Consider the following 21,982-nt stretch of genomic DNA (forward strand, 5'->3'; position numbering starts at 1 on the left):
TCTTCGTTGCGAAGCCAGTCTGGAGCCTGACATGGGGGAGGAACCTCAGTTGACTTCTGTAAGGCCCGGCTCAGAGGCATCACTGGCTGAGAGGTCCCTGTGACTTCCTCGATGTGGAACAGGATACAAGGACCAAGCAGGTGGCCCATGGAAGCCACTGGAAGTGGACAGAGTGGTGGGCAGATGTCTCTGGCGTTTGTTGGGCTGATGTGGCCCGGACAGACATGGAATCCAATTCCAGCCTTACCACTTAGCAGCCTGTGCCCCAAGTAGGTCACCCAAAAGTCCATCACCTCCATTTCTGCGTTGGTAAAAGAGGGATAGCCTATCAAGTTGTTGTAAAGCTTGAGTACAAGCAAAGAACCTGAGACTTGCCTGACACTGGAGAAACGCTATACTTGGTAACTGTAATAACCACTGCTACCACGCAGGCTGGGTCAGGAAATACCTCCGTACGAGGCCCCATCAGATGTCAGTGTTCCAGGAGGGTCATTCTGGCAGTGCCGGGCAGGTCTGCTTTAAAGAGATAGCTGAGGCAAAACACTGGGATATGTTAGGCTTTGACAACCTTAACCATCCTCTCTCTTTCACTTCAAAATCCCAACTGTTGCTAAATATTTTGATTATTATACATTATTAATATTTATTATGTAACATAATATTTGCTTTATATTCTGGTTGTCTCTTTTGCAATGATGTTTGCCAAGGAAAGAAGCCTTTCAGGGAAAGAAGCCTTTCAGAGAAAGAAGACAAAAGACAAAGAGCTGAATTTCTTTGTTTTACATTAAAATGGGACACATGCTCACTCTCGCAGGAACTAACTTAGAGCCCTGTGTAGGTAGTCTGGCTTTCTGTTAGACTCAGAGGTTGTGAGCCCCTCTTCCAGCATTTCCCCACACTATCATGGCCACGACATGTGTGCTATCACGACCCTAAAGGCATCTCTCTGGCTGGTACAAAGCATTTTGCCTGGAAGATGGCTGGCTTTCCTGTAATGTAACTTCCTCCAGCCTCAGCCATAGGCTAGCTCACCTTCCAGAGGACACTGCTAGCATGTTCTGCTCTTCTCAGGAGCAGCCCATCATCCAGTAGACATGTGTCAAGCCCTCCCACCCAGAGCAAATTCACCGGCAGATGTGCAGGATAGGACTGGAAAGAATGTTCGAGAAAAGGGGGGGCCCCTCTAACTCCAGCTTTGTGCCTGAAATTATGTCCTGGAGTGCTCTGCTGGCCACTGCAGGCCCTGCCTTGGTCCTGACAGCAGCACCTCCAGCCACACCTCCGGCTGCAGCCTCAGAGACCAGGTCACACTGCGTGGAATAGAGAGACCCTGTTCCCTGCAGCGTATGTGTGTTGCGCTCCCTCCTGTGAGAAGATACATCCCCACTTGGGCCCAGAGGCACTTGCCCACACTCGATTGCCTCTGTGGCTTTGGGAAGCCACCTGTTCTCTCTGCCTCTGCCCCTTCCCCATCATCGGCTTTAGTGAGGGCCTGGCCAAAGCCCTCGCAGGTTTGTTGTGGGGATGCAGTGAGAAAATGTGCAGAAAGCCTTCAGTCCAGGCCCTGGCATGCAGCAGGTGCTCCGTAAATAATAGCTTTTAATGCTTTTAATAAAAGTAGAATCTGTGCTGTGTTCCCATGTCAGAGAGGTGAGCACACACCTGAGGGTGACCCACATTCTAAAACAGGACAAGAATCACAGTTGTCGGATCATCCTCTAGGTCACCGTTAGGATGGGGCTTCCCACCTGCCAGTGGAGGAGGCCTGAGAACCTCGGATTCGATCCCTGGTCAGGAAGATCCCCTGGAGGAGGGCATGGCAACCCACTCCAGTATTCTTGCCTGGAGAATCCCATGGACAGAGGGGCCTGGGAGGCTCCAGTCCATAGGGTCGCAAAGAGTCAGACACCACTGAGTGACAGCAACACGTGCATCCTTAGGATGTGTGCCCAGCATCCCAGAGTGTAGCCTGGGTCCCTGCACGCCCTCAAGGTAATGGACAGGGCATTGAAGGGTTGGCCCCATGCCACACTGGGAATCCGCCACTGTTTTTATTTGCAAGCCCCCAAGGTTGACCTCTGACCTGCGGGATCATTTACTTTCAGGTTTTTCAAGCTGGTAACAAAAACTATGCCCTATCTCTGGTTTTTATTTTCATTTTGCCCCAATATTTAGTGACTCCCTTACATTCCTCCTGTTGGCTGGTCTTACCAGCTGTTTCACCTAAAGCTTTCTGGTGTCTCGTCTCTTTCTTGCCGGTTTCTCCCAGAAGCTCTCCTCCGAGTGGAAACCAGAGATCAGGCTCCCGTCTGGCAGTGACCACGTCATGCTCAAGTCCCTGGACTGGAATGCCGAGTACGAGGTCTATGTGGTGGCCGAGAACCAGCAGGGCAAGTCCAAAGCGGCGCACTTTGTGTTCAGGACCTCGGCCCAGCCCACAGCCATCCCAGGTATGACACCTCTGCTTTCTGTGAGTTTCCTGCTTTGAATTAATGCACAAGCACCGCACCTCCTAATGTGCCTGAATAGCCCCTGACAACTCGCTTGCTTACAGCCATCCTCATGATTGGTTGCCCATGCAGAGCTTAGTTTTGCTTTGTACCGAGCTGTGCAGTAGGCTGAGCTGGACTGGACCCCCAGGAAGGCTTGGGCAAGCATCCTGGGTGAAGGTCCTGTATCGTCCATCAGCCCTGGAGGACTGATGGTAAGCCAGTCCTTGGGAACCCCTCAGGTGGGAAAGGCCCCAGCTCTAGCCAAGCTTTGGATGCTCATTGAGGAAGAATCCTTTTCTGAGACCTTATCTGCTATCTACCATTTCATAAAGGACCACGAACCTGTTTTTAAGCGCTTTCTGTCTGATGCTTGCTTACCTGCACCACCGTGGTCCAGATTCTCTTCTCTGTGGGGAGCCTAAGAGAAGGAACAGATGGTGCCCAGTTAAATAAAAAACCTCTCTGCCAAAGGCCTCACAATTGAAACAAAGATTAAATGGAGCCACTTGAAACAGATCAAGTGGCGAACGTAGATGCTGGAAACCCCCATCTGTGAAAGGCAGTCCAGCCTGCTAGAGACCAGGATGGGAGATGCCATCCCTTCCGGGAGATGCCATCCCTTTCAGGAGATGCAGATCCATCTCTAGGGACCGACTCAAGTGCGGGAATAAAGTGAGAGTTCTGCTTTCTGGCCCAGCTACCTTGCTGCTGATGGCCAGACTCCTCATTGACCAAATCCCATGGAGCAGAAAGAGATCTTTATCGTCCCTCTCTGCTTTCCTGACCAGTCACATACTGACCACAAGCAGGAGAGGTGAGCATAGAACATACAACTGAAGCTTAGGAGAGGGATCCCCAAAAACTCTCTGCAGCATCCAAGTTTGATAGGAAGATGCCCCAACCTCCTGGTGGCCTTCATTTGGCCACCATCATGTCTGTCCTGTCCAGAGTGCTTGCCCCCTAGTTCTCAGCTCAGTGGTCATGATCACTCATCCCAGTGGGAGAGAGGCCAGAAGGGACATGTCACAGTAGTGACACAGGGCTGTGTGTGTGGCAGTGGGTTAGTCGAGCAGCTGCAAAATGAGATCAGCGTGTGATTCCCGGATGGTTGGTCGTACATGAGTGTGTGTGTGTGTGTGTGTGTGTGTGTGTGTCGGAGAGACGTGTGCAGGCCCCCAGGGAGTTGGCGGCCATAGATGAGATGCATCCATGGTCCTCCCCTCCGTGTTGGCAGGGAGACCCTCAGCACAGGCTAGGGCGGGCGTGGCTCTGCAGGCACTGGCCACGTGGTCAGTGATGATGCTGTGGCATCTGGGCGTGACTGCAAGCGATGGTCTGCTCACTGATTCGCAGGCTGTCCGAACGGAGGTGCCTGTGTGTCCTCTGCCCTTTCTGTCTCTGCATTCTTGGGTCAGTTTTTTCCTGATATCGACAGTCTGGTGGGCGTGTCCAGATCCGCTCGGCTCTTATGGGGCATCTAGGAGCTGGGGGAGTGAGAAGCCCGAGTGATTTCTTTGCAGTGAAACAGCCTGCTGGCATCTGTTTTCTCGGGTAAGACTCCATAGGTGGTGATTCCAACATGCTGGGTCCCCAGGTGGGGTACTGCGAGCGGCATCAGCTCCTGGGGTTGGAGAAGTTGAGGCCACTGTGTTTCGATACAGAAATTCTGGGGAGTCCTGCCCATGGAGTGGTCAGAGCCCTTCTGGCTAATTTCCCAAGTGCCCAGTTAACGGGGAGGAGGGGCTGCTCACCTCGCCCACCAGGGCTCCAGGCTCTACTGCACAGGTCTTAGCAAGAGCTTGCCTGGTTAAGACTTCTCTGGGACCTGCGGATAAAGCCTCTGAATTACGAGATGTATGTTGATGGTGGAGTTCTGTGGTCAGCGGGCACTGGAGGTGAGAGGCGCAGAACTAGATCCCCTTTAAGACCGCCAGGCGTGGGGTGGGCTTGTGCTGCAGGAAGAAGAGGCCGATGTTTTGCTGAGAAGTCAGCCTGTGCTCAGTTTGTTGCGCATAGACCAGTGATCAGATACATCTCTGTCCCCACGTGTCAAAAGCTTTGGAGACCTGAAGGCTCCTGACCGTACCTTAGAGACCTCCCTTATCAAAGGTAACACTTTCCTAATCAGACTCCTGTACTTGACCGTGGAGGCTTCTGTTCTCTCACTTGAATTTCATTTGCTCGCTGACCCCTAACCCCTGAAGTCACCCTGCTGTGCTGCTTGTGGCCTTGCTGAGCTGCGGAACTGGCCTTATGGTGATAATACCACACTGAACTCAGTTCTCTAACCTTTGTCAGCTTAATTTACAAAGTTGAATTAACCTTGGATTCTTGCGTTCTCTGTATTTGACCTAATTTTTTTTTCTTTTTATCTATTTTTTTTTCCTCTGTTTCTGTCTCTTCCTCCTCTTTCCTCCTGCCCCCTCCCCTTCCTGTGTCTGTCGTCGCATATACCGCCTTGGACGTCACTGGGACATCCCCACTGCCACATTTGTTTTTAAACAACCACATTCTCTCTGGGGACCCATTGCTTGGCACCGGCAGCGACCTTGGGAGGCTCCTCCGCATCCTACACCTTTGTCTCATTGCTTTTCTCTGCAGTGACTCTTCTCTTGCTCTGTTAGGAACTTGAACACACACACACAAAAATTTAAATGTGCTTAAAAGCTCAGTTCCTATGAGAATGATCAGTGCCCCCCGCCCCCACTTTGGAAGAATCTGTCAGGACTACCACGGCCACGCCAACAAGCTCTCTGTGGAAGAGGAAGGTTTGGCAGTTGGAGACAAGCTGGACCTCCAGACATATTATTCCCACCCACAGATACACTTGTGCCACTTCATACGAAGTTTGCCCCTTTTTTCGTAGAGTATAAAAATGTTGGGAGCTCTTTTCTTTAGACCCTGTATATATAAAAACCACGATGCTAGGTTTCTACACGTAAAAACCTTGTCTGTAAAAACTTACAGACACGTCTTTACACGGCTGCTACTGGTCGCATTTTTGGTTCTTACCTGAAGATGATGTAGCAGAGGAAGGTTTCTAGGTACCCTCTAAAGCTTGCATCAGATAAAACCACCCCGCGTCCCCCCTCTAACCCCGTGCACCTCCTCTGCCCTGCAGTAAGTAGCTGGCTTTGCTTGCATTCAGTGCCCATGGTAAGCCCACTGCAATCCACCAGAGCATTTTGCTGGCCACATGGGCACAGTTCAGTCGCCGTGTTGCCCAGACAGCGGAAGAACTCCGATTTAGTCAGATATTTCTGGGCTGACCCCACGTTCTGGGAGGCACTTTGGTCCTGGTAGTATAACCAGCACCTGACGCTGTTTAGGACGTGCCCAGCACCTGTGGACTCTGGAGGGTCGTGTCTCCCATTCGGGGTAACTCCTGCTGCCTGGCGAAAGATCAGCCACGGACCTCGTGTCTCGGCGGATGTGGTCCAACTGTGACCCACCCTATCGCCTAAGCGGCAGTCCCCCAGGTCGGAAGCATCTGCTGTGAGCCTGGCCTGAGTCGCACGCCCTCCCCACACACGCTCAGCAGAGCCGAAGGCGGGGCCAGCCCTGAGCATCAATGAATCAGAACTCAGCCAGCCTGCCCCATTTCCAGAGTGTCCCTAAGCCCACCCCCCACCACCACCCCATCTGTCAGTGGCCTCAGTGACGTGTTTCAAATTTTGATGGAAGCCAGCTGCTCCTCTGTTGTCGGGGTACACCCCATCCCCCACATGCCCATGAGAGGAAGTGGGGTGTGTTTGTTACAGTTCCTGTGGAGATTCCTGTTCAGTAGCATCAGTGTCTGTGCTCAGGGGTCCTCCTGGTGGTCACATACCATTCCACGTATCTCATCTCTGAGCATCTCCACAGAAGTTTGATTTTTGTTCTGTTTGGTTCCTTTATTTTTTAGTTCTGTTGTTGTTTTTTAACGTTCGAAGACTAGCCTTTCCCTTTGGGAAACCAACTGTGATCCTATAATCTTCGGGGCGACGCTGCCCAAGTCGCTGGGCACAAACAGGCCCGTGTCCTCGGCACTGGCAGTTTAGAGGGTCACGTGCAGACACCGGAGGCCCCACGCTGCCCATCAGCGAGGCCAGGCAATGCCTCTCGCCCCAGCCCTGTCGGCCTGCAGCCCCGCCACAAACCTCTCCCCCCGGGGTCCTCCACCTCCAGCCCCACCGGGGCAGCAGGAGCAGACACGGCTCTTAGACACAAGGAGAGGATTGCAAAGAGGCACACGTGCCTCCAGGCTCAGCATAGAATCCCAGTGCCATCCCGAGGGCAAAGGAGGATGAGATGGTCCTCGCACAGTGACCCATCGCTGGCTCCCGCTCTTGGTATCATCTTGGGCAGAAGTCACATATTCGCCCAGGAGGGCCCATCCCAGTCCCGTAGGCGAGGGCCCGAGCCAGTGTTTCTGAAGGGACTGCAGGAATCAGGCCAAAAGTGTGGGAAAGCCTGACGTCCATGAACCTGTCCCCTCAGCTCATTCTGGGCCAGGCAGACCCCAACTGAAGCAACTCTGGGGTCCCTGAGTTGGGCCCATTCAGACAGGCCCCTGGTTTGTAAGGAATGCCCTTCGGGGGGTGGGCAGCATTTGGCACACCCCCCTCTCATGGTGGCTGCGGCCCCCAGCCCCTGAGACGGCTCCCTCTGCAGGAGGGCGCGCTCGCCACCCCGCTCAGCCACCCCTGCCCTGGCTCAGTGCTGCCCACGCTCCACACGCCACAGGGCTTCTCGCTCATTTTTGGAGTATTTATACAGCAGGTTTGGATCACGTTTTTCTACTAATAAGAATGCTAACATTGTTGTGCAGATAATCAGCAAGGCCTTGATGAGGTTTACACCTTTGCATTATTAAAGGAAATAACAGTTCATGTGAACTCACCAGCGTGTTTGGATTTTATTTGATAATGGTGTATCCTGCCAAAGTCCTTTGCCTCCATTCACAGGGCGCCACGGATTACTTTGATCCCCAGAGGACCCTTTAAGTGGCACCCCAGACTTGCAGCCCACTGAGTGGAGGTCTAGCCGCTGGAGCCGCTTTTTCCTGCTTGGTTCTCTTAGCTCTCCTAAGTCAGAGCTGCTGTGTGGGGTCGTGCCTCCTTGGACTTTCCCCCAGGAGATGGGGAGGGGAAGTGTCCTTGCAGAGCCGAGAAGGTCACGTTGGGGTCAGAGGCACGCTCTGGGCCATCAGATACACAACTCTATTGCATGTTCTCCCGATTTCATGGCTCCCTTTACAACTTCATATCAAAGGCTGCACAGAGTGACCTGGTGACAGAATCGGAGAGAAGGTGCTCATTTGCAGACCCTACTCTGTTTATAATCACACTTAGTTGGGTGCCTCCTGAAAGCCCCGAGACCTAGCCATCTGTTCAGCAGACTCCGGGAAGGAACAAGCAGAAAAGTAAGGGGTTCAGGAGTGAACCGGAACCTCAGCTTAATGGTCCCAAGAGTCAGAGGAGGGAGATGGGCACGTCTTTCTGCACTGCCATCCTGGGGTGCAGTGACTGCGGCCCCGGGTCATCTGCCAGGGCGGAGACTGCCTTCTCATTTTGCGGCATTTAAGAGCGTAGGCACTTGGATGTCTCAATCTTGGGCAAGCCAGGTCCCTGTTCAGTACCGACACCCCCCAGGCCAGGAACCACAGACGCTGAGCAGCCCCAGATCATAGCCTCAAGGTTCAGGGCAGCTCAGAGCCCAGAGGTTGTGGAGAAATTGCTCCCAAGAGGCACTCTTTGTATGCAGAGAGGTCAAGGGAAGGTCACACAGAGACCTCAGAAGTTTTTCTTTTTCCTTTTGTAAAATGTTAAGCAATATGTAGGCGATAACCTTTGTCCTTCTGGTTTCCCGAACTGAACAATTCTGTAAAGGCCACCGAGAGGTAATGAATGTTGGCTTGACTTGGATACTCGTTCATTTCCACCCCAGTCTGTCTTTTGCTTGCTTGCCAGGTTGCACAGTAGTAAATATTCCACCTGCCAGTGCAGGAGAACGTAAGAGACTCGGGGTCCATCCCTGGGGTGGGAAAATCCCCTGGAGTAAGGCAAGGCCGCTCACTCCAATATCCTTGTCTGGGAAATCCCATGGACAGAGGAGCCTGGCAGGCTGTAGTCCATGGGGTTGAAAAGAGTCGGACACAACTTAGTGACTAAAACAACAAAAAAGTGTCCTTTACTTACGTTTTTTTTTTTTGTAAAAGTACCACATACCCTTTCTTTAGCTTGAGGGGCACCTCACTTCCTCTGTAAGTCTAGATTCTTATTGGTAAAGTGAGTGATCCCTTGGGGATAAGTCTTTGCTCTCTTTCCATCCTTCAAATACATCAGTAATGTTAAGGTTACCAGGTAAGATTACACAGCTCATCCTTGAGTGGTGAGTCATAGGAACAACTGTTACTCATTGTAATGCAAGGATGAGAAAGACCTAGAAAACAGTGGTCCTCAAACTCTTAAGGAGAAGGCAATGGCACCCCACTCCAGTACTCTTGCCTGGAAAATCCCATGGACGGAGGAGCCTGGTGGGCTGCAGTCCATGGGGTCGCTAAGAGTCGGACACGACTGAGCGACTTCACTTTCACTTTTCACTTTCATGCATTGGAGAAGGAAATGGCAACCCACTCCAGTGTTCTTGCCTGGAGAATCCCAGGAATGGCGGAGCCTGGTGGGCTGCCATCTATGGGGTCGCACAGAGTCGGACATGACTGAAGTGACTTAGCAGCAGCAGCAAACTCTTAGTTGCATAAGAATCACTGGGATGCTTGATCAAATCCTGAGCCTGAGGCTCACCCCAGAGATTCTAATTTCCTAGAATGGGGGAACCCCCAAATCTGAATTCTTCACAAAGTACCCCAGGAATTCTGCTGCAAGTGGAGAAACATTATGCTAAAAGGTATTTATTTTTCAACTAGAGATAAAAATCACAAGCATCTGTGAATAAAGATGGGACCTACTAAGTGTTTCGGTCTTACAGGGAAAAGTCCCGCTTGGTACACACTGTGGAGAAGATAGACATTAGAGAACCTATATCCTGTGCTGGGGGCCTTCCCAGGTGGCTCTAGTGATAAAGAACCCACCTGCCGATGCAGGAAACATAAGAGATGCAGGTTTGATCCCTGAGTGGGGAAGATCCCCTGGAGGAGGTCTTGGCAACCCACTCCAGTATTCTTGCTGAAGAATCCCCCTGGACAGAGGAACCTGGCGGGCTACAGTCCATGGGGTCCCAAAGAGTCGGACACAACTGAAGCGACTTAGCAGGAGCAGCGTCCTTTGCTGGGGACTGTAGGACATCTAACATGCAATGACTGGCTCTTCGAGTTAAAGAGGGCTTCATAACATCCTCTATCCCAGGCCCTGCCCGATGCGGGAACCTCAGCCAGAGCATTATAGCATCCTGACCAGGGGATTTTCCAGCCTTTGCTTAATGCCTCTGGCAGCGAGGAGCTCATCTTCCGAGGCAGCGCACACCACGTCTGAAGAGCTCTTATTTGCTAATTTGTTTTTTTTTCATCTGAGCTGAAGTTTGCCTGCCACCCCCTTAGTTTCCATCCGCTGGGGACCCTGGTTGAGACTGCCTCTCCCCTCTCATGACATATCTTTAAGTATTTGGAGGCAGAGTTCTCATCTCCAAGGCTAAACACTGCTCATTTGTGGGGCAAATATTCTGTAAATATTTCTTGTAAGTTGAGTTGTGTTACTTGCTGGGGAGACAAGAGGTAGACAGAGAAAAATATGCCTGCTAGGATATTCAAGAGGGTGGGGCAGCCAACCAAAAAGCATATCAATGGGGATTTCCCTGGTTGTCCAGTGGTTAAGACTCAGCACTTCCACTGCAAGGGGTGTGGGTTCAATCCTTGGTCAAGGAACCAGGATTCTGCATGCTGCATGGTGTGGCAAAAAAAAATAAAATTCTGTTCATGTCAGTGAACAGAAAATGGCAGATGGAAATAGTAGTAAGAAGGGAATTGTCGTTTAGTTGCTAAATTGTTGTTTAGTTCCTATGTCTGAAACTTTTTGTGACCCCATGGACTGTAGCCCACCAGGCTTCTCTGTTCATGGGATTTTCCAGACAAGAATACTGGAGTAGGTTGCCATTTCTTTCTCCAGGGAAATCTTCCCGACCCAGGGATTGAACCCACATCTCCTGAGTTGCAGGCAGATTCCTTACCACCAAGTCACCTGAAAAGTCAAGAAGGGAATAAAACAGAATAATCTGGTAGATATGGGTGGAGAGTGCCCTGACTTATGACGGTCAGAGGTGTGGGAGCATCCACTGCACGTGTGGGACCTTTTAGACCAGGGAAAGCAATTTGAATCTTATGTCAAATGAGAGGGAAGACCTCTTGCCCTGCCTTCTGGTTTATATCAGTCTTATAGCCCTCCTGGCCCTTCCCCAGATGTCTCGTGATGTTGGCCTTGGCCTCCCAAGCCATGCAGCCCTCCAGAGGGTCTGCTGAGCCCAGGGCATGGGTGGATAATGGCTGTCTCTCCCACACAGACCACTTTGCGGTGGTTTGTTTTCCTTTCTTAGAGACGTGACTAGTCCCCTAAAACTATATTTATGTATCAACCTCAGAACATGGTGTTAGGGCCTTTGAGTCCAAAAGTACAGACATTCTTTCCCCCTCAGTAATACCTTAGGCTCCTTCTGCAGGAAGTAGACAGTTAACACCTATTGGGTGTGGAAGTCAGGAGACCACAGTGCCCTCCGGCCCTGAGTCACGGGATGGGGAGGAAACCCAAGGCCGTATTTCTTCTTGCTTGGGGAAGCAGCTTTGGGATTCTGAAGGCCAGGAAGGCCTGCATCGCTCTTTCTTTTCTTTTGTGTGTGGATGTGTGAGCACCTTGGATAGAGAGAGTGGATGGTGTGGTGCTGGGGAGATCAGCTCTAGCTGACCGTAGGGACCCGTGGTCGATTTCCTGCTGCCAAAGCCTAGAGACAGAGTGACCAGAGCCGGTGCCCTGAGCATGGAGCTGGTCACCAGACTCAGGTCTTCTTGAGAAACAGGCCATGTCTTCAGTGCAGGGTTGAAAGGGGCCAATGGGAGAGCCTGGCGAGGACCTGGGAAGCAAAAGAGCCAAAATATTCAAGATCCTAGGCAGCTCCTCTGGTGTAGAAATTAGGTTGTGAGTGGTTGTCTCTTACCTGCTGGCCGGTGGCCCAGACCCTGAATTGAAGTTAGAAATAAGGACCATCAGAATGGGACAGCTGTTGAAGGAGCCCCACCGTGCCTGAGCAGGGCTCTGGGACACAGGAACACAGACCACATGCAGAAAGAGGCTGTGTTCCATCTCCGTCACCTGGGTTACCTGTTCCTTCCGTGAACTGGCGTGTGATGTGGCCAGCAGCCCCCCAGGCAAAGGCTCAGGGAGACCCAGGTCGTGTTGGCCACAGTCCCTGCCTCCGGTCCGCAGACGGGTCACCCCAGTGGGTCTGGAGGACACGGGAAGCTTCAGACAAGGTCTGGTGGTGGGATGACGCTGCTGTCTTTGCGGAACCCTGCCCTCCCAGGAGAGGAAAATGAAACAGACCTTTCAGTCTGAGGTCATGGTGCCACACTGGCTTCCACAGAGCTCTGCATGGGTCCTTCTTCCCCCCAGCACAGCCTCTGCCTTTCTGAAGCTGGTGGGAACCACCAGGCAATCCGGGGTTAACCGCAGCCACCTAGCACGAACCGCGAGGGCACGCTCTGGAGCTGAGCCTGGGGCCCTTCTGCCATACCACGAGTAGCCCAGGGCCCTGGACAATTCTAGGGGGACACCAGGGAGTAAGACATAGAGGTGGTCATTCGAGTGGGTCCAGCCAGAGCAGGGATGCTGGGCATTGCTCGAATGTGAGAGGGTGCGTTTGTCTTGTGGTGGGCACGTGTCCTGTGTGAGTGAGCCTGCCGTTGCGGGAGTGTATCTCTGGGTGAGTCTGCTGGGTTTCCAGAAGTCAAATCCAAGCGGGCCTGGCTCCCAGACGGTGAGTATTCCCAGACCTTCTACCTTGCCCAGTGGGCCTGGGGAGACCCCCATGTCTCCAGAGCAGGTGGGCTTCATTCATCTTCCTAGTGCAGTGAAGGAAGGTGTGGTCCAAAGGCCAGATCCTCTGGAGCAGTTCCTAAAGAGCAGGAAGATATCCCCACAGCCCAAAGGGAGCCCTGGGGACCCTCTGCTCCCCCATCTGAGACCCTCTGCCCCTATCTGGGACCCCGTCCCTGGCAGCTCCCAGGGCTCCCGGGGAGACCAGCCAAGTGTGGGCTGAGAGCAGAGGTGGAGACATGGCACCAGTCTGGGCCCCTGTCCTGGCAGGTGGCTGCCTTGTGCCTCATCCCCTGATCTGTGAGAGCAGGCTGCCATTCCTCTGTCTTGAAGATAGGAAGAAACCCTGATGTCTCAACCCCAAAAGGCCCAGGGTCGGTGGCACTCTGGACACAAATGCCACGGCAGTCCAGTGGGCTCTACCCCATCCCCAGGGCTGTTGCTCGGCAGGTCCGGGTTTGCATCTGCAGGTACTAACCACCCCATCTCTCTCTCCCTCCCACCCAAGCCAACGGCAGCCCCACCTCGGGCCTGAGCACTGGCGCCATCGTGGGCATCCTCGTCGTGACCTTCGTCCTGCTCCTGGTGGCCGTGGACGTCACCTGCTACTTCCTGAACAAGTGTGGCCTGCTCATGTGCATTGCCGTCAACCTGTGTGGCAAAGCCGGGCCCGGAGCCAAGGGCAAGGACATGGAGGAGGGCAAAGCGGCCTTCTCGTGAGTGCAAACCCACCCCCGACTGCTAAGCACCCAGGCCCGGGCCCCAATCAGGGAGCCACCTCAGCCTTCCCATTGCAAACCCCAAGGGAAGCGAGGCATTAGAGAAATGTTAAAAGCAGACACCTGAACCCAATCTCACACCTAGAATCTCATAGAAATTCCCTACGTAGGTCAAAATGAGAGGTATGGTCAGAGCCTAGCCTGGAGGGGAGCTGCCGTGGAGAGACCCACTTGCCTTGCTGCCGTCCATGCCTCCGTCACTCACCAGATGTTCACGGAGCAGCAGCTGCTACGGGCATGGCACCGTCAAGTGCTAGGGGACGCAGTGAGCAAAACAGGAGAATGCCTGTCCTCCTGGAGGACGGTCCAGACAGAAGCTGTGCCCCTGCATCTCTGGGGAAACAGATCTTGAGCCAAATAGAGGAACCTTCATAGACTGTCATCAGGCGGGGCTGAGCCGCAGCAAGGCCAGAAGGGACAGAGCAAGGAAATAGGTTGTTAGCACCACCCCATGCCAGGCACTGTGTACACACATACGTGTACATATACATACAGTTTTACACGCATCATATACATGCTTATACACGTGTGTGTACTTACATATACACGTATCACGTGTGTGTGCATATAGTATGTGCGTGTACATGCATCATATATGCATACATTGTTGTTGTTTAGTCTCTTAGGAAGTTGAGTCATGTCCAACTATTTTGCGACCCCATGGACTGTGGCCCACCAGGCTCCTCTGTAGGGGATTCTCCAGGCAAGAACACTGAAGTGGGTTGCCATTCCCTTCTTCAGGAGATCTTACCAACCCAGGGATTGAACCCGAGTCTCTTGCATTGGTAGGGGCATTCTTTACCATTGTGCCACCAGGGAAGTCCATATAGGTAGACACACACATGTATACATGTGTGCACTTACATGTACATATTCTTATACACACATCATATTCGTGTACATGCTTACATATACATATATGTGCATGTTACATATACTTACACATATACAGGTATGTGTGCAAACTTACATATGCATACACGTATATATATCATATACATGTATATACTCAGGTGTTCATGTACATTTGCACTTTATATATATATACATAAATATTGCATACTTACATATACTTATATATACATGCATCATAAACTTGTGTATACTTATATATACTTACATGTGTACGTACATGATATACGTGTTCATTCTTACATGTACACATAGGTATGCATATACACACACATTTACCGTGTATACACACGTGGATGACTTCAGCACTAATCTGTGCCAGGTGCTTCCCTCAGTACTTTATATTCATTGTTTCAGTTAATGTCCATAACATCTAGGCAAGTGGAGACTGTTACTTGCCCCATTTTACAGGTTAGGACACAGGCAGGGGTGAGCAAATGAGGTGCTCAGGGTCACACAGCTGGCAGGAATGGGGGCTGAGATACAGCACTGGGCTCTGGCTCTTGATGCACCGTACCCCTGCCAGCCTGGGGCTGGGCACAGGTACCTGAGTGTGGCTGGCTTCCCTGGGAGCCCCCTGCCTCTCCCAGCTCTCCGGGATGGAACCAGCGGAGCTCTCTCCACAGGAAAGATGAGTCCAAGGAGCCTATCGTGGAGGTGCGAACGGAGGAGGAGCGGACCCCGAATCACGACGGAGGGAAACACACGGAGCCGAACGAGACCACGCCGCTGACGGAGCCCGAGTACGTGGGCCCCTCCCTGGCACAACCCCACACCCACCGCAGCACCCTACCCACACCTCCGTGCTTCCCACCTGCGGCTCCAGGCCCGGCATCACCGGCCAGAATTCTGGAGTCCTGGGCCAGGAATGCCTGACACCACTCTCCTCAGAGAGGAGGCATTCGTGGTCGTATCTGGGAGACTGTGGGTGACCTTTTAAAGAGCTCTGTGCATCAGTGGGATCCCTAGACCCTGGGCCCAGGTCACACAAACACACACACAAACACACACACACACACACACCCCGGAAATGACTCAAGGAGACAAAACATCACTGAGAGAGCTTAGATTCTGTTTAGGATTTCCAAGAATTTTAGGGTTTTCTGCATTTCTTCCTAAAAGGGTGAGGGAAGCTGGGGACCTGGTAAAGCCTGGCCCTCCTGGTCTCTTAAGCCTTGAGGACCATCAGTCAGAAGGCACGTCCAGCTTTGGGTGTCAGGAATGCCAGGCTGTCGTGGGTACCGTGGGTTTGAAGGGAATGGAGTTTGATGGAAGTGCAGAATCTCTGGCTGGACAGCGCCCCAGCCCTGAGGGGCCACGTGGAGCCCCTGTCTGTGGGGCAGCTGGAGCCGATTCCCCAGGGACCTTGGATGCCTGTGGTGGTGGACGCTGAGCTCAGCTGGCCTCTCCCTGGGTCGAGATGCGAACAGGGCTCTGAAAGGCCCGCTGCAGATGTTAGGGAAAGGGAGCCCCAGGCAGGCAGCAGGGCAGGCGGCAGGGAGGAAGGCGAGAGGCCCCCGCCAGGTCCACGTTCTCTGTCGTCTCCTGTGTCCTCCTCTTCTGCCCGCCTGGGCGTGTGCTGCCTCCCGCGTCCTCCTTTCTCTGTGGGCCTGTGTCCTGCCTGTGCGTCCCCGCATGCCCGCCCTCGGCCCCCTCCTGGCCTCCGCCCTCTCTTGGCTTCTCTGTCTGTCTCAGCTTCATCGTCTATCTCTTCTACTTCCTGTCCTCCCCGCAGGCTGCCTGCTGACACCACAGCCACTGTGGAGGACATGCTGCCTTCTGTCACCACCGTCACCGCTAACTCTGACACTATCACCGAAACCTTTGCCACTGCTCAGAACAGCCCCACCAGTGAGACCACCACCCTGACCTCCAGTATCGCCCCCCCGGTCGCGGCCACCCCTGATTCAAACTCTGTGCCCGCCGGCCAGGCCACCCCGTCCAAGGGGACCGGCGTCACTGCCGCCTCCCCGGCCCCGGCCCCAGCCCCCAAGGTCGCCCCCCTCGTTGACCTGAGCGACCCTCCGGCCTCAGCCCCGGCCGCCAACAACCTGTCCTCTAGCGTCCTGGCCAACCAGGGGGCCGTGCTCAGCCCCAGCACCCCGGCCAGCGCGGGCGAGGCCCCCAAGACCCCTCCAGCCAGCAAGGCAGTCTCCCCGTCAGCAGCCAGTCCCCTGGCAGCAGCCCCGACAGCCCCTGCCCCGGAAGCCCCCCAGGCCAAGCAGGAGGCTCCCGGCACCAAAGGTCCGGACCCCGAGCCCACCCAGCCCGGCGCCTCGAAGAGCCCACCCGAGGCCGCCAGGGCCCTCGCCAGCCCGAAGAGCGAGGCAGCCTCCGTCAGCACCACAAACCCTGCCCAGGGCGAGGACTTTAAAATGGACGAAGGGAACTTCAAGACCCCAGATATTGACCTTGCCAAGGATGTTTTTGCAGCCCTGGGCTCTCCTGCTCCCGCCGCTGGGGCCAGTGGACAAGCCTCTGAGCTTGCTCCTTCCACGGCCGACGGCTCTCTTCCGCCTGCACCAGTCAAGACCGAGTACGGCCTCTCTCTGTCCGCTGTCGTCGGGTGGTGTCCCGTGGTGGTGTGCGTCTGTGCTGTGCTGTGTGCTCCCTGTTAGATGTGTCTGCAGCCTCATCCAGGGCTTCTCAGAGGCGACCGTCAGCCAGGGGCTGGGCCAAGGCAGAGAGCGGGGCACAGGCAGGCAGCCGCCTGCTTACTAATTAGGCCGTGTTAATTACGTTTGATCCTTATCGTCCTAGCAGTGGCATCTCTTGTCCCTGGAGGAGCCCTTGCATTTGGGTCGCTGATGAGCATAGCTTGGGAAGTGAGCTAAGGAGGCCAAGGTGCCCTCATTGGCCACCCTAGGGCCCACGGGCAGGGTGTCATCCAGGGCCAAAGCCGAGTCCCCACCAGCATGGCACAGTGGTGCAGGGAGTGAAGAGGCAGACCCCGAGGCTTGTAGGGGGTGGGTAGGATGTGATCCAGAAGCCCCCGAGACACCCCAGCCCGACACCCACACACCCACCTGCTCCTGCTTCTGCCCCAAGTGACTGGGGAGACTCAAGCTCCCAAGCCCTGAATGAGGGCCGGGTTTCCCAAGTTCAAGACCATGTCCTTCAGCGTACAGGTTTCTTAAATGTGAGGCCAAAATGCAGGGGCGCCAGCTGGGCCTGGAGTCTGAGCCTTCTCTCGTGCGTCCTTAGACCAGCTTCTCACTCCTGGGACTGACTGAGGCCAAGAGTGACTGAGTCAGATGGAGGTTTTTATAGAGGCTCCTTGGCTGCACCCAGATAAGCTGGGGTGCTGCCACCCAGAGTGACAGGGGGGACCCTCACCAGGAACCCTGAGTCTGTCGGGAAATAAAAGGATGGCCCTGCCCACCCAACCACACTCAGCTCCCCTGGAGCCTGGCAGCCCACTCCAGCCTCTCACCAGACTCCCATGGGAAACTGCCGTGGTAACAAAAAGCATCAGAGGCATCACCAGGAAAGGCAGAGCGCTGAGCAGTGGGAGTGCGGACAGGCAAGCGCCATTTGCGGAGGGTCCCCTGGAATCGGTCCCGGGGAGCCCAACACACACATCATTTAGATCAAGCTGGGCAGCTGCTGCTGCTGCAGCCATGCAGGGTGAGGGGAGGCTGCTCCCGAAACACTTCCACACTCCAGGTAAAGCTGGAGTGCCACCCCCCGCCCCTGCCCCGCATCAGATCAGGGCTAGAAGGGCACCTTCCTCTGCTTCAGCGGCTCTCCACTTTGGCTACACATCTAGAACCACTTGGGTGCTTTTAAAAGTCACCACGTTCTGACCCAGGAGATCAGGATTTCTGAGGACACGGCCCAGGGTCAGTGATTTTCAGAGACTCCAGGTGATCCGGAGATGCAGCTGAAGTTGGAGTCCAGGGAGGGACTGGCTGGAGGGTGGGTTACGGCGGACCGTGATCTCAGTGCTGTTTTCCCGATTCTCCGCAGGAAGGGTCCCGTAGAAGCAAAGCCGGAGACAGAAACGAAGCCAGCGCCAGCCGAAGTCCAGACGGTCCCCAACGATGCCACACAAATAAAGGAGAATGAGAGCAAAGCGTGATGGGTGACGAGACACCAGCAAAGATCAAAATATAAAGTGACACAACAGCTTCACCAGAGCATCTCCAATATCTCACACACACACACACACACACACACACACATACACACACACACATCTCATTCCTCTAGTGTCTTTTGCCTTTAAAGAAAAAAAAAACTAAGCAGATCAACATGGGATCTCCTTTTTGTAGATTTATAGAAAGGGTTCCTTTGTTGCGCACTCACTTGTAAGAAAATGAGACAAAAACGTGAAACCCACAGCCAAACTAGGACACTCGGTTCCCTGAAACCATTTAAAAATCGAACAAAAGGACCCCAAATTAAGAATCTAGGAAGCTCAGAAGAAAAAAAAAGAATCTAGGTTCAGGATTTTGGTGTTGCCGAACCGGCACAGACCGGGTTCAGAGAAATAACTTCCAGACGCTAAGACTAACCGAATGAACAAAGTCCAAGTTTATTTTTCTACTTTCAGTCGAGTTTGGACTCTGTGAAACCTCATAAATAAGTTATAATTTCTGTTCACTTTGTATTTGTTCAGTATGCAAAGTGTGTCGCCCTTCCTAGCTGAATTCAATTCCCACATAGACTCTTGTTTTGTAGGAAGAATGCCAAATGCAGCTTCTGGGGGTAGATCTCAATTTGCAGTATTCGGATTTCTTTTCTTTTCCTTTTCTTTCTCCTTTTTTTTTTTTTTTTTCTTTCTGCCAACTTTGCTTTCCAGTGTTTACAAGTTGACAAATGTTTGACTTCAGTTGTGTTTCAATGTCCATGTAAAATAGCTGCCTTTTTTTTTTTTTTTTAAGTTACAAATACTGCCTAGAGGTGTAGGATCCTCCCAGGACAACTTTACAAAATCTAATTGTTTACAGTGGCTCTTCCCCCCCCATCTGATTTGAAATTTTTTGCCTGTGTGCGACTCAGGTGAAAATCCATCTCGTTCTGGAATGGTTTTGCTTTCGGGTTTTCGGTTCCGTTTGCTTGTTTGTTTGTTTCCTTGGGGGTTAGACCACTTCTGATTAGCGACCACCTGCCTGTATCTGTAAAAAGGATCTGCTCCCCAGGCGTCCCCACCCTTCCTTTTGAAGGACTCTTAGGCTTTGTTGAATGAAGCAGAGAAGATTGTATAGTTGGGGCTGGTCTTGGTGAACACACATTTTTACCCCAAACATCCCCTTTTTTGTAGAAAGCCAAATAAAATATATACATACAATTTCCTTTTGAGCCCAGAATCTAGATTTGAGCGGAAGAGCATGTGTGCTTCAGGGAATTAGTGTCTTTTTTTGGAAATCTGTTGAAGTAAAATAACATCAGCCTTCTGTTCACTTAGGCAGCATTTGTAGAAACAAAAGGGAAAAAAAAAAAAAAAAAAACACCAACCTGCTGTCTGGAGTCATAAGACAACTTTTCCTGGATTGGAAACCAAGTGGGGGAAAAAAATACAGAAACTTTAAGGGGGATGGGAGGGGGGAGAAGGGAAAAGCCAGCCCTTTGTATAGAAATTTTGCTTTTTTTTTCCCTCATTCTCCTTTAGAACTGCAAGCTTGTGCACTGTGGGTGCGTGAATATTTTAGTGTGAAACGTGTTTTTGTCATAGTATTGAAATAAAACTTCAACATAGTTTGGTTGTGGAAGGTATAGCAGATAGTTCAGAAAAAAAAAAAAAACATTCAGGAAACAAAAAATAACTCTTATAAGGAATTGAAGCCTTTAAACAAAGAATGAAATAGAAACGATGATGATGATGAAGATGATGCTAAGTCAACAGAAATGAGCGCTCTGCGGGCACCTTTCCCAAGGTACAGAGAAAGCAGCCAGAGGTTAGGGTGGCAGGACTCCCTCTGCGTCCGTTCTGTGGGCCGCACTCCCCCGTGTTCTGACACTTCTGCAGTCTGGTCAGTGGCGCTTACGCTAGATTATTTCAAACTGTGAAAAATAATGGTCTTGTCATTTGCTCAATGTGGGGTTATTTTGCATTTTCTCAGCTCCTGGGGATGGAAATGGAGGATCGGGGTCTGCACAGGTCTGGCCCTTTGACCTTGGGGCTTGCACAACCATAGGTTCGTGTGCACAGGCCCCCAGGACCCAGCCAGGTGACGACAGTGGTTAGAGCACGCAGCAGATGGGAGCTCCTGGGCATCTGAGACAGAAGAGAGGCCCCAGCGGGGGGCAGTGGGCTCCTCTGGTTCCCCAGGTTGTCAATGGAACCGATTCCTAATCTTGGGATGGTAATGGCTTCGACCACCTCGGCCAAGCCCACACTATACCTCACTGAGACAGTGCATCTCACTTCAAGGGGTTGTGGTCAAGTAAACTGATTTGGGTTCTGATGGTTAGGAAGAGAAAGAGGTAATGTCGACCCTCAGATAACCTGGCCCAGGGCAGCTGACTCCCCGCCCCCTCCCCAGACCCCGGCTCTGCTGGAACCCCAAACTCTGCCATCCTTTTGTTCTGCCTCTCCCCCCTCACACGTAGATTTGTCTCTGCATGCGTGAGCTTTCCTTTCTTTGAAAAAAAAAAAAAAACAGAGCAATGCTTTCTCTAAAATCATAGAGGGAGTCGCTTTATTTTCAAGACGTTGTATCTTTTATGTTAAGAGATAAAAGCTTATAGTTTTCCTTTTTTAATTTTTTGAAGGAGGGATCACCCTACCAGTTTCCACTGTCTATGTGTCTATATGTGTATGTGCCATACATATGTAGTCACATAAAGACCGGCATGGCCAGGTTCCGCCGGAGGGGCACTCGGGTGCCACGCGTGGGGCCCCCGAACCCTGAAGGGCCGAAGTGTATATAGTGCAGCTGTGAAGTGGAACGCGGCTTTCACACTTTCCTATGGAGCCTTCCGACTCCCAGGCTTTCACTGTAGGCTGTCTGTCCGGATGGTGGTTATCAGATCTCCATTAACATCTCTACCCAGCATCCCCGACTTCGGGGGCCTTCTCTCTTGTTACAGACTTTTTACCGAGTGAAACATCGATACCACCTTTGTTTCCATTCTCACCGGTGTAAATACTGAGTACTAACTGAGAATTTTGACTTTGCATTCTGTCAGAATACTTGTGTTCAATAAAAATTGAAAGAAAAAAAAAAGCTCTTATGGTCCAACTGGAATTTATTTCAAGTCAACGGACATTTGTCGTGTGAATCAAGTGTGGAAATGACGCTGGTATTTTTTTTTAACACCAGTAAAACCCAGGGTCCTGAGTTTGTGTTGCCTGAATGATGGGGTTTCTAGCCTTCCTTCACAGGTTGATAGAGGAGTTCTCATTGAGAAGGACCAGATATCAGAGTCAGAAAGGTTCCATTCAAGTCCTGGTTCTGCCACTTTCCTGTTGACATTGGAAGAGTTACTTAATCTCCCCCAGACTCAGTTTCCTTTTTTGACAAACAGGAAATGCCAAGAATAGTAGCCTTGGGTACTGGCAATGAAGCACTGTATAGGAAAGCCTGGGCACATAGTAGATACCCAACAGATTGAAGTGGCACGGGTCGCCTCCCTGGTGTGTAATAACAGCAAACCCAGCTGGAGTCCCAGCACACACCTGAGCTCCAGGGTGCCAACCCACGGTAGACACCCGAGACTTCTAGGGTATATAATGCCCCTCCTAGTTACTTTTGTCATCCCGCTCAGCACTTGGAGCCTTAATTCAGCCCCCGGGATTTACTGAAGCCTCTGAGCCAGGGAGAAGAAGACTTTC

At 52.3% G+C, this 21,982-nt stretch overlaps 1 protein-coding gene and 1 long non-coding RNA gene across 25 annotated transcripts in view; one reads left to right on the forward strand and one right to left on the reverse strand.

The window, feature by feature from the left end:
* NCAM1 (neural cell adhesion molecule 1) overlaps positions 1 to 21,376 on the forward strand; it is a 362,241-nt gene extending 340,865 nt beyond the window's left edge. For 8 of the 24 annotated variants that reach the window (XM_059874566.1, XM_059874568.1, XM_024975012.2 and 5 more), the window contains 2 exons: positions 2,273 to 2,450; positions 5,037 to 7,369. In XM_059874566.1, coding sequence (XP_059730549.1) covers positions 2,273 to 2,450; positions 5,037 to 5,116 — 258 coding nt within the window. In that variant the 3' untranslated portion in view covers positions 5,117 to 7,369. 24 annotated transcript variants of the gene reach the window in all.
* Positions 7,364 to 11,816, reverse strand: LOC132342311 (uncharacterized). Its single transcript, XR_009490632.1, has 2 exons — positions 11,634 to 11,816; positions 7,364 to 7,760 (listed from the first exon to the last, which is right to left on the reverse strand). It is a non-coding gene; the product is annotated as an uncharacterized lncRNA (long non-coding RNA).
* Positions 21,377 to 21,982: the final 606 nt, after the last annotated feature.

This window comes from Bos taurus, chromosome 15 (assembly GCF_002263795.3).
Source record: "Bos taurus isolate L1 Dominette 01449 registration number 42190680 breed Hereford chromosome 15, ARS-UCD2.0, whole genome shotgun sequence".
Lineage (NCBI taxonomy): Eukaryota > Metazoa > Chordata > Mammalia > Artiodactyla > Bovidae > Bos > Bos taurus.